At 42.3% G+C, this 18,695-nt stretch overlaps 2 protein-coding genes across 7 annotated transcripts in view; one reads left to right on the top strand and one right to left on the bottom strand.

The window, feature by feature from the left end:
* Positions 1-4,424, top strand: part of INTS4 (integrator complex subunit 4) — a 33,408-nt gene extending 28,984 nt beyond the window's left edge. The window contains exons 22-23 of the mRNA XM_053935280.1: positions 386-506; positions 2,810-4,424. Of these exons, the coding sequence (XP_053791255.1) occupies positions 386-506; positions 2,810-3,003 (315 nt within the window). The 3' untranslated portion in view covers positions 3,004-4,424. The remainder of the gene's footprint in view (positions 1-385; positions 507-2,809) is intronic.
* Positions 4,425-9,937: 5,513 nt separating this feature from the next.
* Positions 9,938-18,666, bottom strand: AAMDC (adipogenesis associated Mth938 domain containing). Of its 6 annotated transcripts, none has more exons than XM_053935285.1 (5): positions 18,468-18,540; positions 18,222-18,345; positions 14,978-15,128; positions 11,100-11,195; positions 9,938-10,296 (listed from the first exon to the last, which is right to left on the bottom strand). In XM_053935285.1, the coding sequence occupies exons 3-5, from the start codon at positions 15,107-15,109 to the stop codon at positions 10,156-10,158; spliced, it is 369 nt and encodes a 122-aa protein (XP_053791260.1). In that variant the 5' UTR covers positions 15,110-15,128; positions 18,222-18,345; positions 18,468-18,540; the 3' UTR covers positions 9,938-10,155. The 6 variants fall into 6 exon arrangements, with proteins under 6 accessions (XP_053791260.1, XP_053791261.1, XP_053791259.1 ...); XM_053935283.1 differs by adding an exon at positions 17,996-18,179 and having other exon boundaries at positions 10,169-10,289; positions 18,275-18,561; XM_053935286.1 differs by lacking the exons at positions 18,222-18,345; positions 18,468-18,540 and adding an exon at positions 18,581-18,666.
* Between the last annotated feature and the right edge of the window lie 29 nt (positions 18,667-18,695).

Below are 18,695 nucleotides of genomic sequence, written 5' to 3'. Positions count from 1 at the left end.
GCTCTCTGGATTTCCACGTCTTCTTCCTGCTGCTGAATCACTAGTTTTTGATGCAGATGAGGAGGTAGGAGTGGCATAATCCAAGTAAAATATGCAGCATCACTGCTTAACAAAGAAACAAAAACCTCAGTTACAATGCAGAGGAAGAAGCTGATGTCATTATGGCCTTTTTTCCACCTGTGCTGTGGGTTTGAACAGCAGCATGTGGCTGTTATATCCAGGGCAGCTGAATTCCTGGCTCCAAGCTAAAGCCCACTTGTCTTGCCTTCCTAACTCAGACAGTAAACTGCCAAGTAATGCACTGTTCCACTCTGCAGATCCCCTGTGCAGTTGTCATTCCTTTGTTGTTTTTTTTTTCCTTTTCCTTTTTCTTGTTCCCCTCCAGGTGTTGTATCCAGATGGACAAGCACAGCTAATCCATCCTAAACCAGCTGACTTCCGAAATCCTGGCCCTGGGAGGCACAGGCTGATAACTCAGGTTTACCTCTCTCACACAGCCTGGACAGGTAATGCTAATGATGCAAGTTAACATGGCTGTGTGGCTGCACTTCCATTAGACACAAGTTACATACCCACAGTCTGGGGGGCTCTGAGCATCCTGGACTCTGCAGCTGTGGTTGGTGCTGCCCTTGGTGTCGATCAGGCCTTTGAGCAGTTACAGCAGTTACTCCCTACAGCAGTTACAGCTCCCAGGCACTGCTGCTCTGTAAGGAAATAGTGGGGCTGCTGTTTTGGGAGAGCCCTGGGAGCCTTCACATGAGAGCTGTGTTCAAGGTGAGGTCACCCACTCATGTGCAGAGCAAAGGAGCCAGGTCTGCATCCTCAGGTAAAGGCAAGGGATCATGGTAAACTGACTCCTTGTAAGTTATTGGTTTGGGTCTCACAGGTATCTGAGCATGGCAGGGAACAGTACAGCAGTAGAATTTCATTGCTGATTCAACTTTCACCCTTTTAATGCCCTAAAAACCCCACCTTTAGTTATGATGATGTTATGACTCCAGCAGTAGTCTTCAGTCTCAGCTGCTGTTCACACTTCCCTATGGAAGCACTTCAGTAATTGGCTTGTGGACTTCAAACAACAAAAGCAAAATGTATTTCATTCACAGCTCCCTTTGTCCTGTTTTCTTTTAATCTCTTCACCTTTATTCAAATGTGGGGGTTTCCTCTGAGAGGTTTTTTTTCTGTGCAATTTTTCATTGGATTTGTTGATCTTTTTTTTTTAACCAACAGAATGTTGTTTATTGCATGTTCCTTTACATACCCTTTTTTTTAATATAGTACCCCCATGGTGTACTCACTCATCCTGCTGTCTTAGTTTTGTTTTGGAGAAGAAAACATGGTACTGTTTCTAGGACTGGAAGTATCTGGGTTTAAGGGTTGATCCTATTACTTCACCAGAGGGAGATGAAGTCCTTATTTCTACTTCTGCAGTGTTCACTGGAAGGACATTTTAAGCATGGCCCTGAGGGATTCTGTTCTGGTGTCTCCTCTAGGCATTATTTTAATCATTAATTTTGATATTGGCACTTAGGCATATAAAACAGGGGGAAGACACTGAGCTGGGAGGGGCTCAGGAAACAGGGTCAGAATTGCCTTGAAATTCAAGACAATAAAACTCGTTAAAGGCCGGTTGAAAGAGTGTGCTTAGGAAGGAGAATGCCCAAGTGCAAAGCACTGATTAACTGCCAGGTGCAGAGCAGAAGTGAAAGAAGTGACTGCAGGCTGTAAATAAGAGTTGGTGGAGTGACAAAAAGGTGAGCTCAGGGAGGTGTTGGCTGAAGGTAGAGTACCTGTGCAAAAGAGTTATTTCTTGTGTTCTGTCTGGCGCTGATGATGTCTCAGCTGGAGACCCTTGCATTTCTAGATGTGGAATCTTTAAATCCTGTGGGTTTCAGCAGGTTTCATTTAGGTTTCATTAATGTGGTCCTGTTATGTGTTATCCCTGGTATACAGTTAAGTCCTGCAGACCACCTGGTGCTCACTCCCCAGTGGGACAGGTAGAGGATCAGAAAGGCAATGTGAGAAAACTCATGGGTATTACACTGTGCAGCAATAGCTACAACATCCCTGTGTTATTGACACTATTTTGGTCAAAAATCCCAAACAAGGCATCATGCAAGCTACTATGAAGGAAAATTAATTTTATCCCAGCCCAAACCAGTACTGTCCATAAAGAAAACCTAAACAAATCTGGTTTTCAGTCTAGAAAGGAGAATTTTGTTGTGTATGTAGGTCCAGCAGTAAGTCCAGGGTAATACTGTGTATACTGAAATCCCTGTTATGACCACTGTGAGAAGAGTAAATTGAAATTATCCTATGGACAGTATTAGGAACCTTGCTCTGCCCAGCTGCATAGTTGGTGAAAGAGAGGAAGAGGCTGTCTGGCATGTGAAAGCTTCCAACAAAAGAGAATCTTCAAGTAATCTCCTGTGCCACAAGTATTGCCAGATGTCATCTGGACAGATCCTGACATAACTACAGTGAGCAGGGCCTGCTAGTTCTGTGGGGGTTTTAATGATTGTTATTCTTTCATTGCAGTAACTTTCCAACAGTTATTTTTGAAAGTTGCAAGTTAGTGGTAAGATTTAAGTGATGACAAAGAGAGGGGGATAAACCTAGAACAGTCCTTAGTTCTGCTGTGCTGAATGTAATGCCAAAAGCTTGTTTTCAGACCCTAAGACTGGATTCTGGTCAGTCCAAAACAGCTCCGTACATACTCACCATACATGAAATTAAAATTCATTTGATGTTGATTGTTCACTGTACAATGACAATCATGTTTGGATTGTTCTAATTTTTTTCTCTGCAGAGCCATGTCAGATTGAAGTGCGTTTGCTGCTGGCTTACAACTCCAACAGAAGCAAAGCATCTACCAGAATTCCTAAATCTACCTGGAGTGAGAGCTTGGAGGCTCTCCCACCCTCTGAAAATGGCATAGAGGGGACCATCCCCTTCAGCAAACCTGTCAAGGTGTATATAATGCCCAAACCTGCCAGGCGGTGAAGGCTGGCGCTGAAAAAATCTATTTATGGGGTTTGTTGTGTCCAAGATGCTGTGTCCAAGACAGCAAACCAAGCCAAAACAGCCTTTGCATGCATAAAGGGAGTCAAAATAAAGCTGCTGAAGAACAGTTGGTCTCTTAAGCAGCAGGCAAATACAGGAGTTGCTCAGCTAGTTAGGAGTGGTTTCAAGAAAATGCAGGTTTTTCTATATTGACTCAACAGAAACAGAACAGTTCTCAATCAGCATTCCAGCAGTAATTTCACTGGGCTATACCTTCAGTTTTTACCTATAAAAAAATATTTCTCCAAGACCTCTAGGTTTCCTGTTATGTATTTACTATGTAAATGCTTGGGCACATAATTCAATGCTATTTTTACAGTACTCTGAAGTGAAGCTGAGGAATTCAGCATTTTGTGTGGGATTGTTGGTTTGTTTCTGGGGTTTTCTGGATTTGGTTGTTTTGGTTTTGATGTTTTGGATTTTTTTTTTTTTTTAATGTCTAAATTTGTGCACTGGTACCTAATTTCTTAACAGAAAAAAATAATATTCTAAAAAGTACTGTTGTTCTTGTGTGGGAACAGCACGTAGGAAGAAAATTGCCAATTCCTGTTCTACATCCTCTACAGCTGTACTGAAGCTGGTCCAGCTCTGGGGAGGGCACAGGTTGTTCATGGTGCAGAGGCAGGAGGAACCTCTTTGTGCAGGTGGCAGAACTTCAGTCAGCAGGACGTGGAGTTTAACTGAACTACAGCAACAAAGTAGTTTATCTCCTGTTGCACCTTTGTACAGCTTGAGGAGCAATGTAAGTACCAGTTGGAAAAGTCCTAATCACAACCCACTAAGTTTTACAGGATCTGTTTCTGTGTGATGATCCTAGCCTGATCCAGTCTTAATGGGATGTGAAAATTATGATTTTCAATTCAGCAGCACTTTTGGCAATCAATGTCTTCCTTTCCATTTGAAGTAGCCAAACACCCTCTGTTCAGCAGCAGTTGGGCAGCTTGTCAGTGTTTCCCTCTGGAAGTGAGCTGGGAGTGCAGAGAGACAAGAATTTACTTAAAACATGATCCATCTGGCATTCCTGTCAGGAAGTGTGTCTGTGCATTGCTTCTGTGTGCCAGGCTTAGTGGACTGAGAAACCTCCTATGATTTGTAGCAATCCTTTGGTAGGATTTTTTAGGAGGACCTAATGTGTGAAACATTCTAGTGCATCAGCCAAATGTTGCCTGTGTTCATAAATCAGTTGCGGGTTTTTTCTTTTAAAAAAGAGGTGTATTTTTAGCAAGTAAACAAAACAGTGAAGAAATACTTTGCAGTTGTATTTAGTGTAAATAACCCCTTATATGCTTTCCTACAATAAAATTGCAAACCTCATGCTATTGTTTCTTTTTTTATAATAAAAGTGAACATGGATGCCTGCATGGTCCTTGGCTAATAAGATCACTGCATGTTCTTTGTGATTTAAGTTTTTTAGCACTGGTGAGTTGTAGCCCAAAGGCTCATAACCATAAAACTTTGCTGCTGCTTGAATCCTTGAATTAAATTTACTTTCTTAGTGCTTCTGCTCTTACAAACTGTTCTTTGGTGTTTCACCTTTAGGGCATTGCTTTGAAAATTGCCTGCCCATCTGACAGCTGAGTTGTTATTGTCTGAATTGTCTTTGGCATCCTCAGTTCAGTTCCCAGCAGACAGGGTTGATGTATCTCTCATTAGAAGGCTGTATCTGGGCAGATATTTGACAAGCTGAGTGAGCTCATTACAGACTTTTTCCTTTTTCTTCCCCTCATTTTTGCACTTCACCAGTATTTTGTGCAGTTTGTCATCTCAGTAGTGTTTCTAATTTATATGGTGTCCATAGGCTCCAGACCACAATGGATGCCGTGGTAGGCACAGCAGATACTTTAAATATCAAAATTTTGGCATCTTTCTCTCTTTTGCTAAGTACTGGATCAAATTTCTACTATGTTGTTCCCCTCATGCTGTCCTTGACCCCCTTCCATATAACATACCAGGCTAAGAGTGAGTGCCTTCTGTATTGCTGCTGAGAATCAGATACTGCAGGGCTGTGGAAAAGTTCTTCCATCTGCAATTTCAAGATGCCTAAAACAAGCTGAAAATGTAAGCCTGCTATGAACATTTCCAATCTGCTAATGAGAGCATTCTACAGTTGAGTTGGCTTCTCTTCTGTAGATTTTTCTCTGATTCCTGGTTTGGATCATGGAAGAAATCACAGCTTTCCTCCTTCAGTTTCACCTATGTAAGCAGATGACTAATTCATCATCCAATATAAACCTTCCCTCTTTCAGGTTAAAGCCTTCCCACCTTGTCCTATCACTTCATGCCCTTTTCAAAAGTCTCCCTCCAGCTCTCTTGTAGCCTCTTCAGGTACTGGAAGGAGCTCTCAGGTTTCCCCAGAGCTGTCTCTTCTCCAGGTTGAACAACCCCAACTCTCTCAGTCTCTTTCCACAGCAGAGGTGCTCCAGCCCTTTCAGCATTTTCATGTTCTCCTCTGGACTTACTCCACATGTTGACATCCTTATGTTGGGGGCCGCAGAGCTGGATGCAGCACTGCAGGTGGGGTCTCACCAGGGTGGAGCAGAGGGGGAGAATCCCCTCCCTTGGCCTGCTGCCCACGTGCAGCCCAGAAAGGCAGATGAGTCCTTTGAGCTGCCAGGGCATGTTGTTGAATCATGTTGAGCTGCTCACCCACTAACAGCCCCAAGGTGGTGTCCCTCAGAGCTGCTCTCAATCCATTCTCCACCCAGCCTGTATATGTGTGTCCATTTCACACCATGGTCCAACATATGGGGAACTGGAAAAGAAATTTGTATAAAAAGTGAGGGTTGTTATAATTGTTGAAATCCAGATGTTGACTTTTTGTTCCCATTCCCAGGTTTGAGACATTAAAGTGTTTCTGCTCTCAAAAAAACCTGAGTTCATGCTCTTTGTGTTGTCTGAGAGGCATTCATGCCATTCAGCTGTTGTCCTTTAATTCTGGATAATTGTTGGGCTTCTGCACTGCAATAGCCTATAAGATGATTGATCTCTGAAAAGAAAAACAAAGGGCTCTAGTCACGCGCAAAGATAATTTGCATCTTTCATCTCTGTTGAAGGGGGAACAGAGGACTTCAGATGACAGTCACCAAAGCATGAAGAGTTTCTGTTCTCTCAGATGCTTCCAAGTGTAGGAACAGTGTGCCAGTACAGCTGCAGCCACAGGGAGATTGAGCAATCTACAAAGGAATGACAAACAATTTGCTAAGAACCAACAATGTTCAAACATCCCTCACCTCTGCATTGTACCTGCGAGTTAGACAGAAGCAAGAGGGAAAAGAACCTGGCAGAGCAAGGAAAATGTTGACCTCACGTGAAAGAGGGGTAGCTTAGTGGTTTGAAAATGTGTTGTCCTATTTACCATTAACTTTCTGGATTTCATTTAAATACGGCATCTGTGTATGTGGGAAACCCAGCTTTGAATGCTTTCAGTGGGAAATTCATATCCAGATTGCTGAAGTCCAGTGAAATTCATTACGCAAATGTGGAAGTAAATAATTCAATTACTGAGTCGAGAGCTTATAAAACAATGCATAAGTGATAGTGAGCAAAGTTGAAGCTTATGAGGCATTAACTCAGACCTGGTGTAGCTTTCACCTATCTTATTAAAAAGGACAAAAAAAATTAAATAGGCAGGGACACTCCCTACAAAAAGTACAAAGCAAGTTCCTGGGAAGATGAATTAACAGGGTATGTATTTAAATCAGACTGCATGACATCACTGAATCATTTAGGTTGGAAAAAGCCTCTAAGACCATGGAGTCCAACCATAAACCCAGCACTACCACACCCACACTAAGCCATGGCCCCAGGTGCCACATCCACATGCCTTTTGAACACTGCCAGGGATGATGACTCCACCACTTCCCTGGGTAGCCTGTTCCAAAGGTTGGCAACACTTTTGGGAAAGAGATTTTTTCCTAACACCCAATTTAAACCTCCTCTGGTGCAACTTAAGGACGTTTCTTCTTGTCCTGTTACTTGTTACTGACATCCCACTGGCAACAATCTCCTTTCAGGCAGTTGCAGAGAGTGATAAGGTCCCTCCCTGAGCCTCCTTTTCTCCAGGCTGAACACTCCCAGCTCCCTCAGGCTGCTCCTCATCAGACTTGCGTCTCTGCCATGCTGTACTGGTCATCATCTTGGGTTCAAGCTCACAGAGATAGATTTCCTCTGGAATCCTGCCTTGCTTGTCTAAGTTATAGTCACTTTTTAAATCTTATTTCACTGGCATCTTCCATTTTATTCTTAGTAACAGGCACTGGGAATGCAGAAAAGGCTGTCTTTTTACTTTACAGTTTGCTAATGCAGTATCAGTAGACTTCAAAATATAAAGTTTTAAGGCTTGTGGATGCCAGGCTTTGCACAAATACTACCCAATGTCCCTTAAAAATGCTGGTCGTGTTGCATTTGGTGTCTGTGAGCCTTTTATGGCCTGTTTCTCTGGGCTGCCAGCTCACACATGCTGCTTCACAAAGATAAAGGCTGGGGACTGACCCACTCGGCGGCAGAGCAGCTGGGGTGGAATCTTCCTGGCTCCCAGCCCAGCCACAGCTCGGCTTCAATTTCAGCGTCAGGGTGGGAGTTCACTGCCTACTGGGAGATCGTTTTCCTGGTGGGAGGCAGAGCAGTGGTGTATGTGAGAAATCCTGCCCTATAAAAGTGCATTCCCATGATTTGGGCTATGAGCCCATAATTTTAATAAATTATTTATGGCTCTAGCTGAAAGCAGCAATTTAACAAAGATACCAGTTTGAGCTCTGCTGGAATTTTTTGATGAATCAATCCCAGCTGCTTCCACCATCTAGCAAAGCAATTTCAGGCACCAAGAAGGAAATTGGGCTTTCAGTGACTGGAGCAGCCCAAGTGGAACAGATGCTATTGCGGGAACTGACAGTGCTGACTCAGGAAGCTGTGATGAGAGCAGCAAGAGAAGACATGGATGGAAGAACTTGCAGCAGATAAACTCCTTGTTGACACCAAAATTTTGTAGTGGTGGTGGTGAAACTTCACAGTTTACCTTTAAAAAAAAATAAATCCATTTATTTGCACACTGCAGCTCCCTATTTTGGAAGTGGAATCTTCTGCATCCTACCAGTTGCCAAATGAAGGGAAGAATTAAGAGGCTGCAGCACAAAGCTGGGTAGGGTACAGCTCAGTCACCTGGCAATGCAAAACAGGCTCTGCTCCCCGCATGCCCTTTGGGAGGACAGATCGTGTGGCAGCAGCAGTGTGAGGAGCCCACAGTATTTGTCTCAAATACAGGACCTGAGCTAGGCAGCTTTGATGAATGTGGCATCACCATTAATGTGCCAGATTAACATGAAAATATGTTGCAAAAAAAAAAGTAAAAAACAGACCTGGAGGAGAAAGATAAGGTGTTTGCTCAGCTTCTCCTAACGTGTAATGCACGTGGTTCCATTTTTTTAAGTACTGCAGTGTCCTCTCAGCCAAAGCATTACAAAGCCTTTTCCCATTTGAGGCTGCCTGAAGGCCCAGAAGCTCATAAAATAACACAAATACATGACCACGATCAAGAGAGTCAAACCACCTTCACTATCAGATAACATTTAGGGCAAAAAGTCTCCACACTCTGTAGGCTGGTAGGAACTCCTGCTGGCATTCCCTTGGGGGTGACCACAGTATTCTGGGTCACTAGTTCACCTTCTCCTTCACACCAGACAAGTTGTGCAGAAAAATGTCACAGCAGCTACAATGAGCATTATACCAGCTGCTGTGTCAGACAACACAGATGCAGCTGGAAAGGCAGTTCCTGCTGGGTTATGTAAGATTTTGCCTTAAATGTAGCTACACTAACAGAAAACATTGCTGTCATTAGGAGACTTCAAGACAAAACTTTCAAGTACTCACTTTCCCTTTGCTTTTACATCACTTTGTATTTTATCAGATAAAAGATTTAAAATTATTCCTAGAGCAAATAGCAGAAAAAGAACATAGTATTTTGTGCATCTTGGGAAAGTTATTGTGCTCTCCCATCAATCTAAGCCTCTCTACTACTGCTTGGATAGCTCCAAGTGCCTCAGGGCTTTTACAGCTTCATCTTGGTATTTTCATTAATACACACAGAATTAATATGCACAGAACAAAAAATGGTGGGCCTGGTAGGAAAAAAATCTACAGTAGGTAACTTGTAACTGGCAATATTCATAAAAGCCCACCAAGAACAGCAACCAAGAGAACTGTTTAAATCTTTAGTGTAATAATGTTTGTTGGCATAACATTTAAATCATCAGATAATGATGACCAGTAACAAGTCTCACATGCATCCCCAGCTTGCCAGCAGTGCCTTGCTAGCAGCAATTCAGACTGATTTCCTAAAGATCAATGTTTTATGCTGCAAACTCTAGTTTTGTAACACACCTTTCTGATCATTTTAAGCGTGTAGGGACTTCTGAATAGATATGTATTAGACAACTCAATCCTCACAACTGAAAATTAATAAGAAAATTCTTTAAGGCCCAGGTTTTATGCTTATACATTTTTGCCCTTTTTCAGGCTCAATGAAAAATTTAAAAGTGCTCTATTATGTTCATAAATTGGCAAATACCCTGACTGAGGTCACCTGCAGGAGGTAAAGTTGTACGATCTGGGTTTGCTTTTTAATTTATTTTATTTTTAACTTATTTATCCAGTGGTGGTAAAGTGCTTCTTTACTACCACTTCATATGTGCCATTTGATTGTGCTCATTAGCTATTTTATGGCTGCGTTCCAGTAGCCAGTAATGCAATTTGGGCCACTAATGTAATAAAAGTATTCAAAACATAATTTCCTAATTTAGTCAACAGGTGAAAAGTTAAGTAACAAGACTATGGATGGCCTTCAGAGGAAAATTAGGTCAATCTCAACAATACATGGAAATGATTCTGTAATTAAACGATTTAATTACATTAACAGCCCCACCTTTTGTGAACCCTCCACTTGTTTAAATCCTGAACTAATAAACTGTCTTTGCATTTTAGATTGTGAGTGCACAAATGCCTTGGCACGTAAGTTCACACTCCGCTGAGTGCAATTTGATTCAGCAGAGGTGTGTCCGTGATTTGGCTGCGGGCCGGGAAGGCGGAGTGAGCTGTGCTTCAGCAGGTGGAATGGAAGACCCCGCCCACTTTGACACCCTGAGCAGCCAGGGCATTGTACTCCGCCACAGCCTTCTCCGTTTGCAGCACCAGCACGTCAATCCCGTTCTTCTTCAGATAGTCCACAGTGGATGCTGGAACCTCGAAAGAGAAAAGGAAATCACAGACTCAAGAATCAGATTCTTTTCCCCTTAAACTGTAAGACTTGTAGAAAACCAGACACTGATGCCATTTGTTAAACGTGACTTAAGTAACTGCCAGTAGCCAAAATGACAATGCTCAGATAGTTCTAAGATTGATTTAATTTTTTTTCTCTTCAATAAAGCTTCTTTTATACACACACCTCCCCTATCTCCTTAGCACACTTTAAAATGTAGTCCTCTCTTATATATATAATAAGATATATATATAAAATAAATAAGATATATATATATATATATAAAATAAATAGAATTGGAACTAAAGGAATTTAATCTAAAGAAGGTGTTATTCATCCCAACAAAAAGGAAAAGACTTGCTTCTCACCAGGTAAAGCCCAGCACTTCTGGTCTGAGCTTTCTGTAGCTAGTTTATCTGCTGAAATAACACCCTGGCAACAATTGTGTCAAGAATACCTAATTACCAAAGTATTTTCAGCAGGCTAAAGAGCCAGTTATAACCTATTGCAAGAGGAGGGGACTAATGACATTCTGAAGAATTCTTGTTTCATTTGCTCCTGTAGCAGAACATAAACCTGTTTACTGCTTGACATGGACACTAATACAGAGGAGTTCAAATGATGTTTCTTTCAGGACCTGAGGGACCCCTGACAGGAGCTCATTCACACTGATCCTCAATTTTTTCCCTCTCAGTGAAGCATCATCGATTTAATTTTTTTCCTCCTAATCAGAGGGAGAAGGAAAACAAACACTTCTCTTTATGCGTGTCACAGAACAAAAACCTACCTGCAAAGCCTCGCTCATGCCACGACCAATCACCACAGTTTTAACACCCTTCTTGACGACTTCTTCAAGGTCAGCTGGCTGCACTCCTGGAGAATGCTAAGTGTCAGGGAAGGAAAATAATAGTCTGTGTATTGACAGCATCAGCCAGGAAAGCTGTGTCTGTGTGTCCTCAACACAGAGCAGCAGGGTAAATTAGCAGGACTAGAATGTAACACAACCCTCTTCTGTACATACATACAGTAGATAACATTAGAAACTGAAAAAGGTATTTAATATGCAAATGAAGGATGATAATTAACTGATTGATGGCAAGATTATACTTCCTTATTAAACAGCCAAAACCAAAAAGAGGCATTACAAATTTCTAAAACATTTATGACTAACTTCTGGCATTTTATAAATATTAACAGCATGAAATCAATAAATTGCAACAATACTGCTGTTTGATTTGAATATAACAAAATCGACTTGAAAGAAAGATGGTTGCAAGCCAAAGTTTACTCACTTTAAATACAAAGAACTCCTCAGATAATTAAAATTATTAAATAATTTTCTTGTTTACTTTGCAAATCTCACCAAAGAGGACCAAAATTTATTGGGTAGCTTAATTTCAGTCAACAGCTTGGATTTCTGCACTATTCTTTATTTTGAGAAAAGAATATTTGAATTGAAATGCCTCAGAGAAAGAAGGAACTTACACAGCACATTAACAGATGTTTTAAAAAGTACACCCACTTACTGCTATTATGCTTTAAACATATAAATGCATAAACACACCTATAATGTTAATATAAAACAGTATTATGTTACCCTAATTCTCCTCCTGGATTCAGTTTCCATGTATCTCCATGTGGTCAAGAGTAAGATACTGGACATCTTGTGGCTATAATTTGGTCCCTCTTTGGTGTGTATTTTTATTTTTAAAACATAAATATTATTTGTCCCCCCTCCCCCCCTTTTTTTTTTTTAAGTAGAATTCTGAAGTTCTGAAGTTTCCAAGAGGTCTGAGTTTCTCACTTGAAGTAGATAATGCCATGGGGGACTCATGGAGAATGGAGCAAGTAAGACTTTCCAAGCTGAAATAAACACATGAATTCCTAAAGCTGCAGGTGAAAAAAGCCTTCCATGGTAGAGTGCCACTTCCAATGAGTGAATTACACTTATTCCACAAGAAAGTCTTTAGGATGGCTGATGTCTGAAATTTCAGTAACAGAGATGATTCACCTTTATGGTTCTCCAAGTTCACAGAATCATAGAACACCTCAAGTTGGAAGGGACCTATGAGAATCATTCACAGGACTATCTTAAGATAAACCACAATTTAAGATTATCATCCAGATGCTTCTGGAACTCTGACAAGCTTGCTCTGTGACCACTTCCCTGGAGAGCCTGTTCCAGAGCCTGAGCACCCTCTGGGTGGAAAGCCTTTTGCTAGCACCCCATCTGAATGTTCCCTTGCAGCTTGACTGCATTTCCATGGGTCCTACTGCTGGTCACCGGAGAGATCAGCATCTTCCCTGCACTGCCCCGCTTCTGGAAAGTGCAGACTGTGATGAGGTCACCCCTCAGCCTCGTCTTTTCCAAGATGAACAGCCAAATCACCTCAGCTGCTCCTCATAAGCCTTGCCCTCAAGGTCTTTCAGCATCTGCATCACCCTCCTTGGAACACAGTCTAACAGTCTGATGTCCTCCTTATGTTGAGGTCCCCAAAACTGCACACACAGCTTGAAGTGGGGCTGCTCCAGTGCAGAGCAGAGTGGGACAAGCACCTCCCTCGGCTGCGCTGTGCCTGACACACTCCAGGACATGTCTGGCCCTTTGGGCTGTCAAGACCAAAGGCTGTGTTCCCCTTAGTCCATTGACATTCCATATCCACACCTGGAATGCAGAACTCACTTGAATAGGCAGAGCTTTCTCAGACCTAATGACTCTAAGTACTTGTTTATGACAGAATAGGCAATGCTTTTCCTTTGGGTTTTTTTTAAGTAGACTCAGAACTTAGACAAGAAGAATTGGTATGTTTTACTGCAATTACAATAATTAGAATTCTGGGGAAGGTTTGCTGTCACGTGAGAAGCACTCCTGGGGCATTAAAGCCATGGAACAAAATGATTTTCTTTGGTTACACAGGACACTTTGATGCTAATTAAGAAACTAGTGTTACTAAAGGAAACATGTAACATGATGAAATAACTGTATCTTTGTTGATTTGACAGCAGATTTTCTTGCCTGTACTGTTCTCCTGCCTTATTTCAGAAATACCTACGTCTTTTCTTCTGCCATTAGCAGATGGCACTGAAATGCAACCAGCCAGGGAGAGGGTGCCATTCATCCCCAAGGGTTAAGGCCACAATAACTGTTAGTGCTCAGTTACAGAACCTTGCAGGGCCAGTTATACAATTTTCCTGATGAAAGAATGCTTTACTAGAAAGCATGTGACAGCAGAGGAGGAAAGGAAGCAATTTATTTCCAACTAGAGTGTAGGACATGACCAGCACTGCTTGTTTTCCACACTTCAGTTCCAGCTACCTCCAGGAAAAACATGCTTAAGGAAAGAAGGCAAACTGTAGTCCATCTTTAAAAAAATGGGCAGAAAATGCAGCTGTTGAATCCTACTGTTTCCAGTGCTGACAAAATTAAATATTTGACAGTTCTTCTCAACATTGGAGATGCAGTCTAGAAAAAGCTTAGTTCTGTTCTTAATATTTGTTGTTTGCTATTTTTTTAAAAAGAAAATCACCTCACTCCTCAGCTGCAAGGATAGAACTGACCGAAAGCAGGAGCTTTACAAGCGACTTACAAAAGGCCTTACTTTAGATACCTATTTTTACCTCCTGAAAAAATAAAAAGGATGCCAGAAAACCTACCTCTCCAGAGAACCCAACTATTGTTTTTCTCCTCAAATTTTAATTTAACATTGACTTGTTTTTCAAGTCCTCTAAAGACTTATGGATTTAAATGTTTTACTTGTGACAAGAAGATATTCCTTGTCAGAAACTTTCAAAAGAAAGCACAGCCTCCTAAATGTTACTAAGTGCCTATAATTGGAAAGCAAAGTTTTCCAGTGGTTGGAATAAATATAAAAACGTGATTGGGCTGGGAACTAATTGGGAACTTTTCAGCTATCATTACCTGTTCTGCTTCTCCAGCCATGTGCACATAAAGTACAAAAATGATATTGTCAAACAAGCAGACAGCACCTCTCACCACAAAACCCAGCCCTTTGAACAGCCAGTGAAAACTTATTTTTTAATAACCAGGCCATAAATGAAATACATTAGTATATGGCTACCAGGAAAAGTCACTGTGTGATTAGCCAGACCGTGAGCTTTTCACAGAGAAAATAGTGCATGAGACAGTGTATCTGCATATTTTTCCTCTGAAATATGTACAAGGGACCCCAAGGAAAAGGATAAAAACTAAACCACATGTAATGTTGTCTTCCAAACATGCAAGGTCAGTTACTGTCTATTTTTTTTTTCTTTTCATAATTTCCTATCTCACTCAAGATAACTTTTGTTTAGACAGTCTGAGGAGAGGTTGTTACTGGCATCTTATGACAATTGCACTCTTAAGCAGATGAGGAATGTTGTTTGAGAGCTCTAAGGTGTGTGAGAGTTGTCTGGTGAGGGTGGCTATCAGAACTCAAGGCAACAGTTGCTATGTCCTGTTGCATGTAGGATGTAGTGGGACTGTAGCCCTCTGACACCTCCACAAAGTCACCTCCAAAACATACACTCAGTTCTTCCCAGGAAAATCTAATGGCTAGATGAAAGAAAAAGGCAGCTCATTAAATTTCTGGCTGGAACTTTAACACTGTTCTCTGGACCATTCTCAGAATCCTGTTTTAAATGCAGGGGAGTAAACAGCAAACTTACATTAGTCCCGGTTTCTCGCCAATCCCACGTCCGGCTTCCTCCCGGCCATACTTTGCAGTCCTTATATGTTGTAGAGCAGCCTTTCACCTTCATCTGACCCCAAGAAAGGGAAGCAATTTCAGGGGAAGACATCACAAAGTTGAACTGAAGTCTGGAAAAAGGATATTTAATACTTAACATCAGGCCAACATATGCAGCCCGTTAATAAAAATGGAAAATTCTGTCCTCACCCCAAGGAGCTAGGAAGGAAATGCTGTTACAGACTTTATCCACGTGGTTTTGTGACAACAGACTTTAACTGAGGATCAGCAAATTTGCTGAATTACCAGTCCTCTTGGGGATTTTGTGCAGGATTTTGGGCAAATCATTTTACGTGCTAAATCTATTCAAGTATTGGATGTTCAACTTTTAAAACTATCAAGAGGGATCAGGTGCCAGAATATCCTCTCTCATCTGGGTTTTAATCTTCTCCCTAAAATGAACAATGAGGATGATAATAATTTCCTAAAATATCAGAAATCTACACTATTTCATTGGCCACTTTCTTCTTTTACCATTAAAGTGGTAAATTAAGTTAAAAGGAAATGCCAAACAAACCCAACAGTAAAGCCATGAACCAAACAGTGTCACTGTCACGTTGCTACAGAAAACAAGACTTTCAGGGAGGTAAAGGGGTTGAGCCTTTCCCCAGACACTGCTGACAGAGATCAAGTCTCCCAGGATTACACATCCAAATAAGAACTTGTCTAATTGTTTGACCTCCATCGTCATTGTTTCAACTTAAATCCATTATTTCTAATCCTTTCTGTTGGGGAAAAGTAGAACAGCTTAATCTTTGTCTTTTTCACCTTTTTTTCTGTTTTCTTGAGGATTTCACTCAGTATTTTTCTTTTCTTTTACTTGGATTAAATAAACATCCCTTCAGTCATGTTTTCTAAGTCTCTGCTTATTTTCTCCCTTTTTCCTTTAGCAGCCTACCACTGGTACCTATTTTCCTTTGATATCTATTGCCTAGAACTTGACAGAGCCTTATCAGTGCCTCTGTAGCCCCACTGCTTTTTGGTGAGTGCCACAGTGATGTTGGGATCTGCTTCCACAATCACTGCTGGGCAGCAGCAGGACAGGGACTCTGCCTCACAAGGCCTCGTGTCAGCTCCCTGCAGAAGCTTTCCCCTCCTCACAGTCCCTCAGGTACTGCAGTCTGATTGCTGCGGTGATTCTGGCAGTGAATGGAAAGAGAGGAATCACAGGGTGATGATACCCTGGAAATGCTTTGGACCAGCATGGCAGTCCACTGACACATCTCCAGGGCAGAGCCACCTTTCTGCCCTTCCAATTCACATGGTCTGAAATCCACTTTTTGAAGAAAACCTGATGTTTCTCCAGTAAAAAGAGGTCCACCTCTGCCTAATCCAGAACATCTCTGTGGCAGATCCTTCCAGATACAGAGATTCTCATCCTTTATTTTTTGTTTACATTCACCAGGAATTGAATAGTTTAAATTCATTATATGAACCCTGGCAGCACAGATTAAAGGCACTGCCCTTGCAAAAGATAAATCTTTGGATGACCATGCTTCCAGCCCTCCTGGAATCCTCCCTTCCTGTCTTGCACGTGCTACAAAAGATGCAGCACTGCCAGACAGGACGTGCTCTCCTTGGATTGATTGCCAGAAGCAGATCTCAGTATCCCACCTAAAACATTGCATGAAGGAAAAAATACATTACTTTGGATTCCACACAGGACTGAGTTTGCCAGAGTTGCTTCTCACACAGGACAGTGGGGCAATTCTGTTCCTTCTCACTCCTGTGTGATGTAAGTGGCACATGTGTCCTCTCAAGCAGCTAGAGGGGACTAAAACTTGCTTGGATTAATATAGTCTAGATTCTCTCATCGCACCTCCACAATGCAATGGATTCAAACGAAGATTTGTAAGATTATTTTTCCAAAGGTCTGCCTGAAGGAATATTCTAGCTGAAGAAATAACCAGCAGTAGTCCCAACAGAATGAAATTAAAGAGTAAAGGCTGAATAAAGCACCCAGAACCCGGCCTCTGAAGAATGAAAATAATTTTTGCCAGTGCTATTTTTCAGATGAAATGGTAGAATTAGACTGGAGGTTAGACAGAGGTGAATGAACAGTAAGAAGATCAGGAATATCACCTTCCCCAATCCAAACAGTATCACAAGGCTGGAACTGTGCAATCAAACAGGCACAAACTGCAAATGGGAGAGCAAGGATTCCATGCTATCTTTTCCAAACAGCATAAAAATAAGTAAATAGCAGAAATGAAGCAACAAAACTTACAAGGCACAAATAAAAATTTATCCTCTAAAACTATTTCCCATAATACTGCCAGGGATTATCAGTAAGGTCAGGCCACTTGAATAAATAAGAGTATCTTAGAGTAACAATGAACTCATTGATAGCAACTTTGGGCATCCTTTAATGTAGAGCGTGGTCCAAACACGGAGGAGCAGGAAAATAGTTCTCAAACAAATTATTTTTTTAATTATTGACTGTGAGAAATGTAAAGTATCAAAATATACATTAACACTTAAGATCAAAAGAGACCTTGAATTAAATTACTTGCAAGTACAACCTAAAATTGCAATTTCTGCAAACTGCAGCAGTCCAAACACAAAGAGATGAGGAGCAGAAATGGCTCAGGACTCTACAAGCAAAGTCATGACAGTTTAAAAACATCAGAAATATAGGAAGTAGAACTTAAAAGGAGGCAAAATGCACGTTTATGCCAGGAGACTATACTGAAAGAGAGAAATGAAGCGTTGGATAAGGATGGCAGAAGACGAAAGTAGCCGAGAAGGAAGCGGAAGAAAGCTGAGATTGAATTGCAGTTGGGCAAGCTGGTGGACTTTAAGATTGCCAGCGCACCTTTCTTCTGTGCAGGTAACCAGCAACAAATGGAATAAAAGAGGTGAACGAGAGCAGCGCACCAGATAGTTTTATTGAGACGCTGCAGAAGGAAAACATGGTTTTTAAAATCCAAGGGGCAACCTGAGACTGAAGAGGATACAAGGGGAAGAGTAAATCGGTGTACGTGAAGTTCTCGGCAGAACAAATTCCTGTAAGGTGTCAGAAGACCACGTGGTTCTCCAGCGCTGCCTGGGAGCAGGGTCAAGAGGCGGGCGACTTCCCATGCCAGGGGATGCAGCAGCCAGAGGAAGGTCAGCATTAAAACCTGACAGCAGCAAGGCAAATAGAAAGGACGGGAGAAGCTTACATCAACTGTGTAGGAGGGGGAAGGTGTCAAGTTCACGAAGGAGGAAAACACACTTTGGGAATTCGGCAATTCCTTTTCGCTGGGGAGCCTTGTCACGGCAGTTAACCGGGGAGGTCAGGGGAGTCTGCTAGTAAAAGAAGAGGGGGAACAGCACTCTGTGAATACAGCGGAGAGAAGCAAGGAGACAAGGACCGAGAACGCCGAGAAGCACGGCGGGAGGGGTGGAGGGAAGGAGCAGCTCAGGACCCCCGAAACACGGCCTGGCGTGACGGGGCACAAGGACCGGGACAGCCACCGGCGCCGGCCGCGCGCCCGCCCGCTCCCCTCACGCCGAGGGCCCGTCACGCGCCCGCACTCACCGCCCCGCGCGCGCGACCCCACTGCCCCGCCAGGCTCCGCCTCCGCCCGGCCCCGCGGGGACGGGGCGGGGCCTAACGCTGCCACGCTCTCATTGGGCAGCGCTCCCTGCCGGCT

Source organism: Vidua chalybeata, chromosome 2, assembly GCF_026979565.1.
Source record: "Vidua chalybeata isolate OUT-0048 chromosome 2, bVidCha1 merged haplotype, whole genome shotgun sequence".
Classification (NCBI taxonomy): domain Eukaryota; kingdom Metazoa; phylum Chordata; class Aves; order Passeriformes; family Viduidae; genus Vidua; species Vidua chalybeata.
Note: the sequence above shows the minus strand (reverse complement) of the source record. Positions and strands in the feature narration are given on the sequence as shown.

Coding starts and splice junctions, on each gene's coding strand:
- AAMDC (XM_053935281.1), bottom strand. CDS start 16,805: ATGTGCCACTTACATCACACAGGAGTGAGAAGGAACAGAATTGCCCCA. Junction 11,196..14,977: donor GGCGAGAAACCGGGACTAAT/GTAAGTTTGCTG, acceptor CCTGACACTTAG/CATTCTCCAGGAGTGCAGCC. Junction 10,297..11,099: donor GCATGAGCGAGGCTTTGCAG/GTAGGTTTTTGT, acceptor TTCTCTTTCGAG/GTTCCAGCATCCACTGTGGA.